This window comes from Hipposideros armiger, unplaced genomic scaffold (assembly GCF_001890085.2).
Source record: "Hipposideros armiger isolate ML-2016 unplaced genomic scaffold, ASM189008v1 scaffold_3, whole genome shotgun sequence".
Taxonomy (NCBI): domain Eukaryota; kingdom Metazoa; phylum Chordata; class Mammalia; order Chiroptera; family Hipposideridae; genus Hipposideros; species Hipposideros armiger.
In genome coordinates this window covers 6,344,759-6,359,556 of record NW_017731353.1, presented here as the reverse complement: position 1 = coordinate 6,359,556, position 14,798 = coordinate 6,344,759, and the positions used below count along the sequence as shown (strand labels likewise).

The window sequence follows — 14,798 nt, the reverse complement described above, 5'->3', positions numbered from 1 at the left end:
GAGGACATTGCTTCACTGGCCCAAGTTGGCACCATCATTGCGCTCTTCCCAGATGAGGCAGATCAGTCTCCGGCTTCTGGACGGCTGCTCACAGCGGCTGCTGGCCGCTCACGCTGGCTGCTGGCTACACATGGTAACCCATGGCAACCCACTGCAGCAAGGGCTGCAGCCTATGCCATCGCTGGCGACTGAAGGCAGCCCAGCTCCAGGTTGAGCTTTTGTTCACCATCTTAGCTGCAGAGGGCAGTGTCACTGGCCCTCATATGTGGGATCTGAACCAGGGCCCTGTGCCATCCAAGCCACCTCTTAACCAATGCACCACTCGGCCGGCCCTTATTCACTTCTTTATTACCAAGTAGGCACCAGTGTCCAGAAGGTACACCTGGGAACTTTGCAAACTTAAACTGAGTGAGAACAACAAACCACCTGGTCCCAGACCAGGTCCCAGGGAACCAGCGTTTCAGCTAAAAAATGGAAGCATGACCTTTCAGCTAGCACTCACCAGCTCCCCAGAGTGATCCAGGAAGCTGCAGGATCTGGGAAAATAGAACCTGCCTTCCAGGTGGCCCTCAAGAGAAAACCCAAGGACATAGGCGATAACTGCTCTGAAGGACCTGGGAGGCTGTGGCCGGGCAGATCTGGGTTTGCAACTTCAAGCTACATCATTGTGACCTTGAGCCTTGGTTGGTTTGTCTTCAGTACTGTTTCTCTATCTGTTTCTCCCCACCGCCCCCCTTGTTACTGGTCCCTTTTTGAGCATTAGGGCACTTTCCTTTTTGTCGCCCTGTATGCCCCCTCCCTCACCACACCTAAGCAAAGGCCTTTGCCTGGAGGCCCTCCACCCCCTGCCTCTGCACTTGCCCTACCCTTGGTGAGATGTAAGAGGGTCCGGTCCCCCTGGGGATCCTGCAGTCCCGGGGTGAACTGGGGTCAATGCTACCACAGGCCGTGGGAGCGAAGAATGTCTAACCCTATAGGGGAGGAAACAGAGAAGCCAGGAGACTCCCGGAGCCGCTGGCTCCTAGTCACTGACTCAGGCTGGGCGCCAGGCTCAGAGGCCGTGATCAACGGAGGAATGATCCTAAACTGAAAATCCGTGTGCTATCCAGTTGTTTTTTCCTGTGATTGCTTCGCTACTTTTCTAAAAACATTACAGTTTTTCTCCCAAATCGTTTCTCTGTGACTTCTCAGGCCCGCATCCCCCACCCTGACTTCCCGGACCCGCACTTCTTGCCCGGTCCCGGAGCGAGGACTGCAGCGTGCGAGGCCCCAACCCAGATAGCTAATTGAGAGCAGAACCCAGGAGAAGCCCCGCGGGGGCGGGGCCGAGGCCGGTGGGAGGGGCAGCGGATCTTAGGTCTTCTCGCGGGCCCCGCCCCGGGCCGCCGGCCTTGAGTCAGGCCCTACCCGGTCACTGCCAGGGGAGCGGCGCGGCCATGGGGTAACGCCGGGTCCCTGGCGAGCGGAGTCTCTTGTCTCCGGGCCAGGGCGCGTCCCTCCGTCTGTCCTAACGCCGGTCTAGCCGCAGGGGGTGAGTCTGCACCCCGCAGGGACAGTCGCTTTCCCTCCGCCCTACCCTGTCGCCGCGCCCTGGCCGAGGAGGGGCGCCCCGGGCTGGGGCGGGTGGGGCGCCGGCCTGGCTTTGCGTCCGCGGAGTGGCCCCGCTGCCGCCGCGGTGGCCTGGACCCCTTGGGAGGCAGGGTCTAGCGGAGCCAACGATCGAGGCGGAGGCTTGGAGGACGCCGCGCCCCATAGCCTGGGTGTGGGTGAGTCCCACAGAGAGAGGGCGAGGGCTTGCCAGAGGCCACCGAAACCCCAGCTCCGGGATCTCTCTCTGACCTCTGGCGGACCCCCGCTAGGCTGCTGGGGGTCCCGTGGTGCTGTGAGCAGGACCCTGCCTAGCGCGCACTGCCAGTCCCGCCCATCATCACGGGCGGTGCGCATTGTCCTCGCTCCTCCCCGACCCAGCCTCTTTAACCCGAGGCGGTCACTGAGGCTGCGGTGGGGGCGGGTTGACTTGCCCAACGTTATGGAGCCCGTGAGCCCCGGAGCGCCCAGACCCCGCCAGCTGGAGGGGGAATCACGGCCGCGTCCCGGCTGCGCAGGCTCTGGGCTGTTCCGGCGCCCTCATGGTTCCCACGGGAATCCTCCAGGCGCCTCGCCCCGGCGCTGCTGCCCTGTTCCGGGGGCCCTCTACTCACCTCCGCCAAGCGAGGAGTTGGGAGGAAGACCTGAGAGCCTAGGCGGGAGTGGGGCAGGGGTCGGCCTGGCCCAAGGCGCAGCTGCAGGCTTCGGCGGAGCGCTGAGCCACTCGGAGCCGGCTCCCAGAGCCTCCAGAACGAGGCCTGGGATTCACGTTCTCCGGGTGGGGCCACTGTCCTCTGGATAAGAAAGCATTCCTTTGCAGGCGTTCTGCGGGACCCTGGAGCCACCGGCCCAGAGCCTGAGAGGGAGAGGAGGGCTGATTCGCTAAGGCACGCCCAGCGTCAGCAGTAGCCCAGGCTCAGATGCTGCACCCAGCCATGCGCTGCCACAGACTGGTCCTGGGCCTGGGGTTCTGCCTGCTGGTGGGCACTGCCCTCTATGCTCTGTGGTGAGCATGCCCAACGAAGCCCCCCCTCCCCACCAACCCCAAAGCCTGATCCCTTCAGGGGATTCCTTGGTTTCACCCACCTCTCCTGGCACACCTGTCTCCCAACACCAACCCCAGTAAAATGGGACTAGGTTTCTGAATTTTGCCTTGTACGGGCCTCCTGGCCTTTGCACTTGATCTTTGCTCTGCCTCGACCAGCTGTGTTGATGAGGAACTCCTGTTTCTGCTCCAGAATTCACCCTGTGTGTTCATTATGTGCCGTTCCCAGGGCTGCCCCCACCCCCACCTCCACCCCCACCCCGCCTCGTGTGCAGGGTCTGGCTTCAAGAACATTGGTGTTTGAGAGTGAATGACTGCACGGGTGAATAATGACTGCATGCCAGAAGACCAGGAGGCTTTGTCCCTGGGGTCAGCCAGACCTGAGGAGTGATGGGGGACCCCCCCAGATGCACCACTGAGGCCTTCACTCCCACAAAAGTGCACCAAGTGGGATTTCAGCCGCTGGGGCAGAGTCTAATCAGCAGGGGATTTTCCTTCCCAGGGTGTGTGTCAAGAACTGGCTGCCATTCTCCTACGTCCCCTATTACCTCCCCTGCCCAGAGATCTTGTAAGTACGGGGCTGGGAGAATTGAGGGCCCTGTAGGGAGGATGGGAGAATTTTTAAGACCACTTTGCTTGCAGGTTCTTAGGTCCTAAGCTCATGGTTCTGATCAGTGTGATAAGTGTTTGGGTGATTTGTGGGCTGCCCTGTTTTAGTCTTCGCAGTGGACCTCAAGTGTGTTCTATAGCTCTGAGCCTCACTTACTGTGTCTGTAAAATGGGACGGTAGAGGTGCCCCTCCTGGACCACTGGGAGCATGGAGTGCGATGATGCTTGTAAATAGCTTGGGGTAGCACCTGGCACATTGTAGGTGCCCAGTAAACAGTGCTTTAGGACTTGGCCATTTTGCTTAATTCTGTGTTCTATGTGGAGTCAAGGAATTAACATGTGACCAAAGTCTTCCCCACATAACGCATCTGGCTTTTGGACAGTTAAGAGTGAGAAAAATCAGATGGAACAGCTGCAAGGGAGCATCTGGCCCCCTGGTCTTTTGTTTTTCATGATAGCTAAAGGGAAGTTTAAAATACGGATCATAGACTACTAATTAACAAGGTGTATGTTATTATTATAAAAACAGAATATAATAAATTAGGAAGCTGAAAGGCAGACAAGATGAAGGAAAAGAAAACCCCCTTGGGTCCCACCTGCCTGAGTTATGCTCTAATCCCAAAGTTCATTGACAGCTTGTTGGTTGCTGCACTTTCTCAATGAACAGATTATGCATTTACTTGGCTCTAAAAGCAGACAGACTGCTTGCTATTGAAAATAGTTGCGATCTTAATGTTTTTACGATTTTTATCCTGTTTTCCGGAAGTGTATTCTTACTCTTCATGGTCACTATCATTTTATCCCACCCAGGGGCTGGGTCATACTTCTTGAACCCCTTTCCCAGCAACGACTTTGGGGATTTAGGTTGTTTGCAGTTTCCTAGTGTTCTACATTAGTTTGTAATGAGCAGCTTTGGTAAAGGTTTGCCATCTTAACTATCCTTCCGTCTGATATATTCCCTTTCTGGGCCAGAGAATATGGAGTGGTTCTTGATCTATCTTGTCAGGTTGCGTTCCAGAAGGACCAGGGCACACCACACACTCATAGTCACACATACCCCATGCCCACCCCAGGCGGCACTGCCCCTGGGCCACTGCTGGAAGTGCCACGTGAAAGCGTAAAACAAACTGGAAACTAGAAAAACTAAAACCACCTTGCTGAGTCAAGAGGTGGGAAATACTATCTGTGGTTTAAGTTTCATTTGTTGGATTCTGACCAAAGGCCTCCTTTCTCCCACACCTTCCTGCTGACTGAATTTCTGCTTCCGGGATGTACCTGCTCTCTTTGGCCTGTTTTCGGTTCTCTGTCATGGTCCTTGACTGACCACATTTGCTACCTTTTTTTTCCTTTCCAGTTTGTCTGTCTTTTTGTTCTACTGAGTTGTTTTTTTCATAGGTGAACGTTGGAGGTTTTTATTTGTTTTCGATGGTCACGTCTTCCCCTCTTCATTTGGATTTCTTCTGGACTTTTAGTTCTCTTCTGTTAGGAGGTTTCGAAATGCAAAGTTCCTTCTTTTGGCTAGGGCTTGTCTGTGGCTTTGGTGAGTTATGTCTAATGCTTTAAGGCAACTGGAGCGAGCCTGGCCTTGTGGGTATGGGGTGGAGCCATTGCTAGGGAAGAGTGGAATGCTGGGGTGCCGGGTGCTCTGTCCTCCATTCTGACTGTGACCGCCATCATTTTCTGAGCAGGGACCTGAAACGTGCTTGTTTGTGTGAAACTCGGGCAGAGGGCCAGTTTGATGGATTGACTTTAAAAACTTAATTCCAGAGTATAGACTGAGCACAGAAGGACAAATACTATATGATTCCACTTAGATGAGGTTCCTAGAGTAGTCAAATTCATAGACACAGAGGTAGAATCATGGTTACCAGGGGCTGGGGGAGGGGGCAAAGGGGAGTTAGTGTTTAATGGGGACGGAGTTCCAGTTTTGGAAGATGAAAATTTTCTAGAGATGGAGGGTGGGGATGAGTGCATACCATGTGAATGTATGTAGCACTACTGAACTGTACACCTAAAAGTGGGTTAAATGGTAGATCTTTGTCATGTATATTTTACCACACACACGAAAAGCATAGATGGGAAAACTTAAGGAGGCTTGAGCCATCATATCATATATGAGATGTTGAAAATTCCCAAATGAATCGTAGGCACTGTGCCCTCAGGTGGTCTAAGCCTTACAGGAGGCCTCTCCAGGGAGGTGGCTCCCCGTGTGGCCTGGGGCAGGCCTTTCCCTTCTCTGGGCCTCACCTCTGCCCCTGGGGAACAAGTCTATGCAGAAAGTTATATTGTCGCAGGTGAGGGAACTATGAGTCAAATGTCTGGCCCCAGATCTCTGGGCCACCAGATGGTGGCACAGCGGGAGACTCTCTGCTACCTGCCACCTCCTTCCTCAGGGACCCCCTTCTCACTCCTCCACCCAGGGTGGTCTTGGTTGACACAAGTGGAGGCTCACCCCACACACAGGCTGCTGGGTGTGAGCTTAGAGCCCCTGACTCACATCCCTCATGTCGTCCTCACAGCTGTGAGGGTTAAGGATGGTTACCCATTTTACAGATGAGGAAAAGTGGGTGTCTTGGTCTGGATTCCACTAAAGAAATAGAACCAGCAGGAAGAAGGGAGGGAGCTAGGTAGGTAGGTAAGCGGTTAGATAGATGATAGCTAGGTAGGTAGGTAGATGATAGATAGATAGATAGATAGATAGATAGATAGATAGATAGATAGTAGCTAGCTAGTAGATATTATAGATAGATGATAGGTAGATAGATAGATAAGAGGAAATGGCATGCTTGATTGTAGGGGTGGCCAGACCAGTGTGAACACAGGCCAGGTCATCAGGAAGAGCAGGCTGGAACTCTTGTGCAGAAGGAGCTGACATTGCAGGCCACCCACACCATTTCTTCAGGGAAACCTCAGTTCTGTTCTTAAGGCCTTTCAACTGATTGCGTCAGGCCCACCAGATTATCCAGGATAATCTTTACATAAAGCCCGCTGGTGCAGATGTTAATCACATCCTCAAAAAACTTTCATAGCACTTTGATTAGTGTTTGTATAACTGTGCCCGACAACTGACCATCACTGTGGGCTTGGATTAAGTAAGGTCCCCAGGCTAGGAACAGGCAGAACTAGGCTCAACAGTCATTTGCAGCCTCTCCAACCTTCTACCCAATGCTGGCCTCCTACAGAGCGCCATGGTTGAAAGAGCATAGCTTTGGAGACAAACGGCCTCAGGTTGGAATCACCACCCTGCCACTCAGTGACCCTGGACAGACCGCTTCTGTAGGAGCCCAGCCCCTGCAGAGCGGGCAGAGCAGTGGCGCAGGTTTGAGGGAGTCTGCACGGAACCGGAGGGCGGGGGTGCCTGTTCCGTGGGGGTGTTGGTTTAATCTCAGCTTCACTAATGGCTCTAACCCCCCACTAATGGCTATTTCTCGCCTCTGTCCACCAGCAACATGAAGCTGCAGTACAAGGGGGAGAAGCCGTTCCAGCCCGTGGCGCTGTAAGCGGACTGTCATGTCCCCCTGTGGCCCCAGGGGTGGAGGTCACCTACCCTCACCACCGGTCCTTCTCAATTTCAGGTCACAGTACCCTCAGCCCAAGCTGCTGGAACAGAGGTAGACACTGATTAGGGTCTGGGTACAGCATGGAGAGGGACCTGGGGTGGCAGGTGGGGGACAGAGCTCTGACTTATGAGTTGGGGTCCTGGAGGTACCAGGTGGCTTTGGAGTCCAGGTAGTCTGAGACCTGGGCTCCAGTCCAGTTCTGTCACTAGCTGTGTGACCTTGGGCAGGTTACCCAACTGTTCTGTGCTTTTTCTGTACAGATGGATAATAATAATAATAATAATAATAATAATAATAATAATAATAGTAATACCCACCTCATAGGAGGCTGGAAGACTAGATGAGACGGGGTTTGTAACCTGCACAGCATTGTGCCTGCTGCATAGCAGGTGCTCAATCCATCATCAATGACAATATTGATAACCCTGTTTATTAGGCACTAGTCGGCACCTGGCATGCTGGGCTCCTCTAGACACCTGACGTGTGCTAATTCCCGGCCCTCCCGAACACCCTGGGAAGGAGCTGTTATTATCCCCACTTTGCACCTGAGGATACTGAGGCCCAGGGACAGGGGTGAAGCTGCCGGGGTCATGCAGCCTGGGAGGCAGGGCCAGGGTGACACCCAGGCTTTCACAAGGGGAGGGTCTCAGCCCCTGCGGCCTCCCCTGCTGCCAGGCCCATGGAGCTGCTGACGCTTACACCCTGGTTGGCGCCCATCGTCTCTGAGGGGACCTTCAACCCGGAGCTTCTGCAGCACATCTACCAGCCACTGAATCTGACCATCGGGGTCACGGCGTTTGCCACGGGGAAGTGAGTAGTGGGCTGGGTGCGGGGAGGCATAATTGTCTCTGGGCCACTGGAGCTTACAGTCTGGGGAGAGGCAGGACTTGGACACAGGACCCCGCCCGGGGACCAGGGAGGCCCTGCTACACCGAGGGAAGGCAGAAAGTAGAGTGTGATGGTGGGAGGGGGGCTTCCTGGAGGAAGGGGTCTGGCCCTGGCATGGAAGAAGGAGGGGAGGGGAGAGGAGGGCAGGAACTTTTCCCCCCTCACCCCTCTCTGCTTCCCCTGAGCAGTCCGGGTAGGTATGAAGGAACGGAAACCCCCCCAGACCTCCTCACATAAATGGGAGTCCATAGTCTGGCCACAGGCAGGTCAAGAGACCCAGGCAGAGCGAGCCCCTCCCTCAGGATGCTCTCTCTCCACCTCCTCCATGCCTGCCTACTCTCCTCCCTCTCCCCACCTGGCCCTTCCTGTAGGAGCCACCCCGTCTGGGTCCCTTTCTAGGACTCCTGAGAGAGGAACCGTGATGCATCCCGAGGCCTAAAGCGCTGGCCAGGTGATGGATGGCCTACCTGGAGCCATGTGACCCCTGGTCCAATCAGCTGTGGCCTGGAGGGTGGGGCCGCATAGTTCCCTCCCTCTCTGAGCCCCGAGCACCACTCACCTTCTCTTGCTGCAGCCACTTACCTGCCTCCTGGTTCCTTTCCTCTCTCTGGGGCACCATGTCTCTGCCTGTAAAATGGGGATTATGGTGCTTGCCTTCCAGTGAGTTTATGAGGTTCTTAGAACACTGCCTGGCACTTAGTAGGTGCTCGGTAAAAGTTAGGTCAGTTTGTGAATATAAGAGTCAGCATTAAGTAGCGTTCTTTTGGCGGTCTTAAGAGGTATGTAGGTGCTCTGATTGTGGGCATTTGACAGACGACAAAGCTGAGGGTTGGACCTGAGTGACTCCTGGAGGTGGGGAGCTGAGAGGGTGAGTCACGCAGTGGCCCTGCTGGGGCCACCGTAGTGATGGGTGATTACCACCAGGCACACCCGCTTCGTCCAGCGCTTCCTAGAGTCGGCCGAGCGGTTCTTCATGCATGGCTACCGGGTATGTTACTATATCTTCACCGACGACCCCAAGGCCATCCCCCGGGTCCCACTGGGCCCTGGCCGCCTGCTAAGTGTCATCCCCATCTGGGAGCGCTCCCACTGGGAGGAGGTCTCCGCGCGCCAGATGGAGACCATCAGTCAGCACATTGCCGAGAGGGCTCACCGGGAGGTGGACTATCTCTTCTGCCTCAGTGTGGACATGGTGTTCCGGAACACGTGGGGCCCTGAGACCTTGGGAGACCTGGTGGCTGCCATTCACCCAGGCTACTACGCCGTACCCCGCCACCAGTTCCCCTACGAGCGCAGGCATGTTTCCACCGCCTTTGTGGCAGATAGTGAGGGGGACTTCTATTATGGTGGGGCAGTCTTTGGGGGGCGGGTGGCCAGGGTGTACGAGTTTACTAGGGGCTGCCACATGGCCATCCTGGCGGACAAGGCCAACGGCATCATGGCGGCCCGGCAGGAGGAGAGCCACCTGAACCGCCGCTTCATCTCGCACAAGCCCTCCAAAGTGCTGTCCCCTGAGTATCTCTGGGACGACAGGAAGCCCCGGCCACCCAGCCTGAAGCTGATCCGCTTTTCTACACTGGATGAGGACTCCAACTGGTTGAGGAGCTGACAGTACAGCCAGGGCTGCCACGGACGGGGACCCCAAGCCGTGCACCCAGCTTGCCCCAGTGCCTTACTTCTCAAGCCTTAGCTGAGACCAGCCCTGGCCTGTCAGCCTCTCAGTCTGCCAGGAGAGACCAACCAGAAAGTGGATGTGGAAGGGCCTTTGTAAACTGTAAAGGGCTATGCCCACATGAGGAGAACGCAAAGCTCACCGCACAGCAGTGTGGCCCAAGGTGGGACGCGGGAGGGGAGACGACGTAAAGAGGGCAGGGCCCACGGGCTCCCCAGCAGACGTGCCTTTTGGGGCTGGGCTCTGCAGTCTGACCCTACTCAGTGCCTGCACTCCCACCTCTGTCCCCTGTTCTCACCTGTTGCCCTTCAAGCTGCACTTGTCACGTGTCCCGGACCCCTTTTCTCTGGCTGCAGGACTCCCCGTGCTCTGATGTCCCCCAACCACAGGGAGCCAATACCTTACTCAGGACACCGGTGTGAAATGGAGTGGGTCTAGGTTCTCTGGCTTCCAGTCCAGCTGCCCAGTGGTGGCCACCCTGCCTGGCACCCGCCGCCTTCTTTGTTAGAGGGTTGGGGCAGTTTTAATAAAAGTGGTACACGATAGGCCCTAACCAGGGTTTTTCACCTGCACATTTGAGTGTCTGTGCTGCCAGCCAAATGCAATCAACTTGTGGGGTGGGGGAGGGCAGACAGTTTCCCAGAAAACCTAGGTTAAAGCTGGTTGCTGCAACAGATGGGATTTCATCCCAATTCTCCTGGGAGACTGGGTGAATTGGCAGTGTGCAGCCAGACATGTCATACTCCCAGCTGAGTCAAGAGAGCAGCAGAGCCAGTCAGCTGGACACTGGGCTTCCATTCCCTGAGCATATAACAAATGTGCCCGCCGGCCTTCCTGTATCCGGTCAGCCTGAGCCCTCTGAGGCCAGTGGTGGGCGTGCCTTAGGCCCAGGATCAGAGGACCTGCAAGGGAAGCATCACCAGCGTGGCCCCAAAGTGACGTCAGAGTCCCATGGTGATTCTATCCCTGGTGTGGGTTCAGGTCTTGGCGGCCCAGTGTCCCCTCCCCTAGGGGCAGCAGCATCTTTGCCACAGAGAGGAGAAATGGAAGGCGGGGAGGGGTGCACTCTGTGGCCATATCGGGATGAGCACCCACCCACCTGGCCACCCCTGGCAAAGCTGGGTGCCACCCCGAGCCCATTCTTCCTGCAACATGTGGTTTGGCTGGTGATCACAAGGGTGGGGCAGACTGAGTGCCCAGTTGTGAGGACACAGATGGGCTGGAGAAGATGCTTCCTGGGCAAAGGGACACAGATGGACCTCTGTGTCCCCATTGGGCAGTCAGGGCCTGGCCCAGGGGAAGGAGAAGCCTGTGAAGCAGGGATGTGTTGAAGGAGCAAGAGACCCCTCGTGGAGACCATGGAAAGCCTCAAGAGGAGGCGGCCCTGTGTCCGCCTTGCAGGGGAGAAGGGAGCCCCTACCTCCCTTTGGGCCTGGAGTCTCCCAGACCCAGCTGATGAGCCTTCTCAACCTTGGCCCAAGCCCTTGGGGACTATGGCTGACCCTGGTCCCCATCCTAAGGTGTAGCCCTCAGATGTGAGTTGAGTGGGTGACAGGATCCAACTCCTGGAACCAAACCAGGGTCCAGGTTACTTCCCTAAAAGGAGCTGAGGACCAGGGCCAAAGATGCTCCACGGGTGGGAAGAAGGGGTGAGGGGTGTGTGTGTGTTTGGCAGGAGGGTACCAGCCTGACCAGTGGAGGGAGGTGGGAGTGCCTGGAGACAGTTCCAACAGCCCTCAGCCCCTGTCTCTGACGGGATTAGATCTGAGCTATGAGTACCAGTCTTGCCAGGGCAGATCAGTTTTGGGGGCTCTGAGGTTTTTTTAAGTTGCAGAGTTACTTCTTTAAGAAGTAGACAAGGTGCCAGCCGAGTGGCGCATTGATTAAGAGCTGGCTTGGGACGCCAGAGGGCCCTGGTTCGGATCCCACATATGAGGGCCAGTGACACTGCCCTCTACAGCTAAGATGCTGAACAACAGCTCAACCTGGAGCTGGGCTGCCATGAGTCGCTGGCAACGGTGTAGGCTGCAGCCCCTACTGCAGTGGGTTGCCATGGGCTGCCGTGTGTAGCCAGCAGCCAGCGTGAGCAGCCAGCAGCCACAGTGAGCGGCCGTCCAGAGGCTGGCGATTGATCTGCCTCGCCCGGGAAGAGCGCAATGATGGTGCCAACTTGGGCCGGTGAAGCAACGTCCTCCACAACTAGACTGAAGAACAAAACGACAGCAACTTGTCTGTTCCCCTTCTCCCAATTCCCCAGTGCTGTTCCCATCCCCAATTCCCCAATAAAAATCTTAAAAAAAAGAAGAAGTAGACAAGACTGGACTTGGAGCTGAGCTAGCTGCGCCCTCCACAACTAAGATTGAAGAACAACAACTTGACTTGGAGCTGATGGATCCTGGAAAAACACACTGTTCCCCTTCCCCAATTCCCCAACACTGTTCCCCTTCTCCAATTCTGTAATAAAATCTTAAAAAAAAAAAAGTAGACAAAATTACAAATACAGGGCTGGACTAAGAGGCCACCTCCTTGGGCTCCAAGCACATCCTTTGGGGTCACACTGACCTGGGTTCAAACCCACAGTGGGGCCACGTCACAGCCTGTGATAGGCAAGCTCACATGGTGACTCTCAGAGCCTCAGTCTTCTCCATTGAAAATTACTCCATTGGAAATGGGGTCAGTGACCCTAGGACGGTGTGTTGGGGATTCAAGCAGGGAGATGAAGGCACCCAAAGTGCTTGGACTCAGGAGGTCACCTGGCCAGGGAGCCCCAACACAGGATAAGGCCTCTGATGGTCCGTGTAGGGCTCAGGGATGGTGAAGAGCAATGATTCTGACTCCCCTGTTCACAGCTGGACTTGGTCACTCAGAGCTGAGTGGCCTTGAGTTCTGGGCCGCTGCTCATGAATAAAGTGGGGTGGAAGCACTGAATGCCCAAGGGGCTCATGACAACAACTATGCCCAACATTTGTCCATCTAGGTGGTGGGCCCCCCTCCACGGGCTCCCTCAAGCCGTCTTACTCCAGCCAGGGCTGCAGCCAGGGACAGGCTAGACCTGGGGTCCTGCCAGAAAGAAAGGGGTTCGGGGTGTAGAGAAAAGGCAGAAGGGGCGGCCTGACTTTCCTGAATACATTCGGGTGTCCCCCTTCCAGGTCCCCCTGATTCCAGCCATCCACCTAGCTGCCCCTACAGGTGGCATACGTGTACCAGAGGGAAAAGATGGGGGCGTACGTGCAATGATTCCCGTCACCGCGCCCACACAACCCAGCACCCGGCCGACCCCGCCTGGTTGGGTTGGGGGTGGGTGGGTCCTAGGGGGCACAGAAGGCACACAGCAGGTGGTGAGGGCAAGGGGCCTTTGGCACACGCCTCGCGCTGAGTCCCTGGCGCGCTGCGCGCGCGCGCCGCGAGGCGGGGCTCACGTGCACGCACTGTCTGCGGGACCGCGCAGGCTCGTGCGTGTGCGCGCCGGGCCGTGGACAAGAGGCCCACCACGTCCGCCCGCGGAAGGGAGGCTGGTGCGCGCCCCCGGGCTCGCGCGGTGGGGCCCGCCTTCACACCTGCGGCGGGCGGGGGCGGGGCGGGGCCGCAGCTGACCCCGCCCACCCGGCCGAAGCCCGGGCGCCCCGCAGCGCGGCGCAGACAATGGGAGCGGCGCTGGCGGCGGGGGCCGTGGAGCCCCGGGCCCGGCGGGGACGGGAGGCCGCGCCATGAACCCCGCTGCCGGGCGCCCCCCTGTGCGGCGCGCGGGCCGAGGCGGGAGGCCTCTGCGAGCCCCGGACCCCGCCCTGGGGCCGGCGATGCGCTGCCGGGGCTGAGGATGATGGTAGATTGCCAGGTGAGTGCCACGCCCGGCCTGACCGCCCTCCCCGGCGTCGCGGGTGGAGGGAAGACCGCATGCACCCCGCCACACCCCATCCGGCGGGGCGGGAGCACGGCGCCGCGTCCGCGCTCAGCGCGCGCTTACGCAGTTCCGCGTTCAACCCCTCCTGGTACAATTGGGAAACTGAGGCCAGGAGAGAGGCAGGGACTGCTCACGAGGCGAGCAGCGTCCGGAGGAGTAGGGAGGGTTCCGGCCTCCGAAGCCAGCCTCAACGCCTCCCATGGGGTTTCCTTTGGGAATAAGAGCCCCTGAGATCCTGGGGGAGCCCCTGTCCATCCTTCCCTGTGGGGCCCTGTCCTCTGGGCATCTCCGCGCAGGCGCAGGCACAGACACATACACACACACTGACTTCATAGTGCACGCGATGGAGGTGACAGTGGGAAAGAAGAAAGGGGCAGGAGGCAGCTCAGCCATCAGGCTGTAGCATCCTGTCTCCTAGCAACATGCTGGGGTTCATAGCATGGGAGGGGAGAGATGCCGGACTGACGGCCAGGGGTCTTTAAGGTCCGCAGGGGTGCCTGGAGAGGACAGGGTCTGGGGTCCTGCATCCTCCACTCTGGGCACCTGGAACTAGGAGGAGCCCCCATGTGGATGGGCTACAGGAGAGAAAGCCTCAGTCTATTCCTCTATAAACTGAGGTGCATGGATGGTGTGACACCGAGGGTCCCACAGGCTCCTAGAAGAGTCTGTGACCCTGGTTCTCCATCATGACCCACTGCTCTCCCAGTCCTTGGAAAATGCGTTCTGCTCCCTCAAGGTCGTTCTGAGCAGAGGGCAGCCTGCGGGGGTTGTGGGTCTTGGGTCCTGGGTAGTGCAGAATGTGACAGGGCACTGAACCAGTCGTCTGGGGACCAGGGACACTGTTCCCAGGTATGTCCAGCGCTGGCTTCTCTTGTCCTGGTTGCAGCATAAATGTCACCATGCAGGCCTCGTGGACCGCACCTAGGACCCAGCCCTCCTTCTAGCACCTGCTTCATTTTCCTAGAGCACCCTGCCTGGTTGGGTTTGGGGCCTGGGGCCATCCTTGTTGGAGCTTTGGGGTCCTCCTCTGGACGTGGGTCCAGAGTTATGCCCTGGCCGGGGTGAGGAGGCTTTGTGAATGAACTGGACACCAGGACAGTGGAGGGAAAGAGGGGCCTGAGAGAGGCTTCTGAGGTTCCTGACAGCCCCCCTGGAGCCCGCAGGTCCTGTTCCTTTGACCTTCTGGCACCAGGGAGAGCTGCTGCCTTGACTACATCCAAACAAAGGTGTGTGTTTTGTTTTCTGGTTTCCCTGCTTGGGGCTGCAGTGCCGGGAATGACCACCAGGGGGTGGGCTGTGCCTACTGTGCTCACTGGAGCAACTGGAGCACAAAAGGGAGACTGGGGTCATTCTGGGTGTCTCCCTGCCTTCGACCCAACATGCATCTTTTATTATTAACCTCCATTTCCACAATGTAAGATGCTCAGAGGTGAGAGGGACACTGAGACCCTCCCCTCATTCATTCAGCTGCTGTGCCCCCTGCACCCACCCTGAGCAGGGGCCCTGCTAGGCCTGGGGGAGGTGCTGAAAGGACCC

General features: G+C 57.2%; 1 protein-coding gene across 7 annotated transcripts; it reads left to right on the top strand.

Moving 5' to 3' along the window:
• The first annotated feature begins 1,362 nt into the window (after positions 1–1,362).
• On the top strand, positions 1,363–11,291 carry GBGT1 (globoside alpha-1,3-N-acetylgalactosaminyltransferase 1 (FORS blood group)). 7 transcript variants are annotated; one of them, XM_019639203.1, is made up of 7 exons: positions 1,363–1,531; positions 2,408–2,593; positions 3,135–3,200; positions 6,687–6,737; positions 6,817–6,852; positions 7,477–7,611; positions 8,614–11,291. In XM_019639203.1, exons 2-7 carry the CDS (start codon positions 2,508–2,510, stop codon positions 9,296–9,298), a joined length of 1,059 nt encoding a protein of 352 aa, XP_019494748.1. In that variant the 5' UTR covers positions 1,363–1,531; positions 2,408–2,507; the 3' UTR covers positions 9,299–11,291. The 7 variants fall into 7 exon arrangements, with proteins under 7 accessions (XP_019494748.1, XP_019494758.1, XP_019494768.1 ...); XM_019639208.1 differs by lacking the exon at positions 1,363–1,531 and adding an exon at positions 1,539–1,766; XM_019639213.1 differs by lacking the exon at positions 6,687–6,737.
• The last annotated feature ends 3,507 nt before the right edge of the window (positions 11,292–14,798 follow it).

What these genes read in the sequence shown, in the direction of transcription:
- GBGT1 (XM_019639203.1), top strand. Translation starts at nt 2,508, where the DNA reads ATGCTGCACCCAGCCATGCGCTGCCACAGACTGGTCCTGGGCCTGGGG. An exon ending in CTCCCCTGCCCAGAGATCTT is followed by an intron (nt 3,201 to 6,686) that starts GTAAGTACGGGG and finishes TCTGTCCACCAG; the next exon opens with CAACATGAAGCTGCAGTACA. An exon ending in ACGGCGTTTGCCACGGGGAA is followed by an intron (nt 7,612 to 8,613) that starts GTGAGTAGTGGG and finishes GATTACCACCAG; the next exon opens with GCACACCCGCTTCGTCCAGC.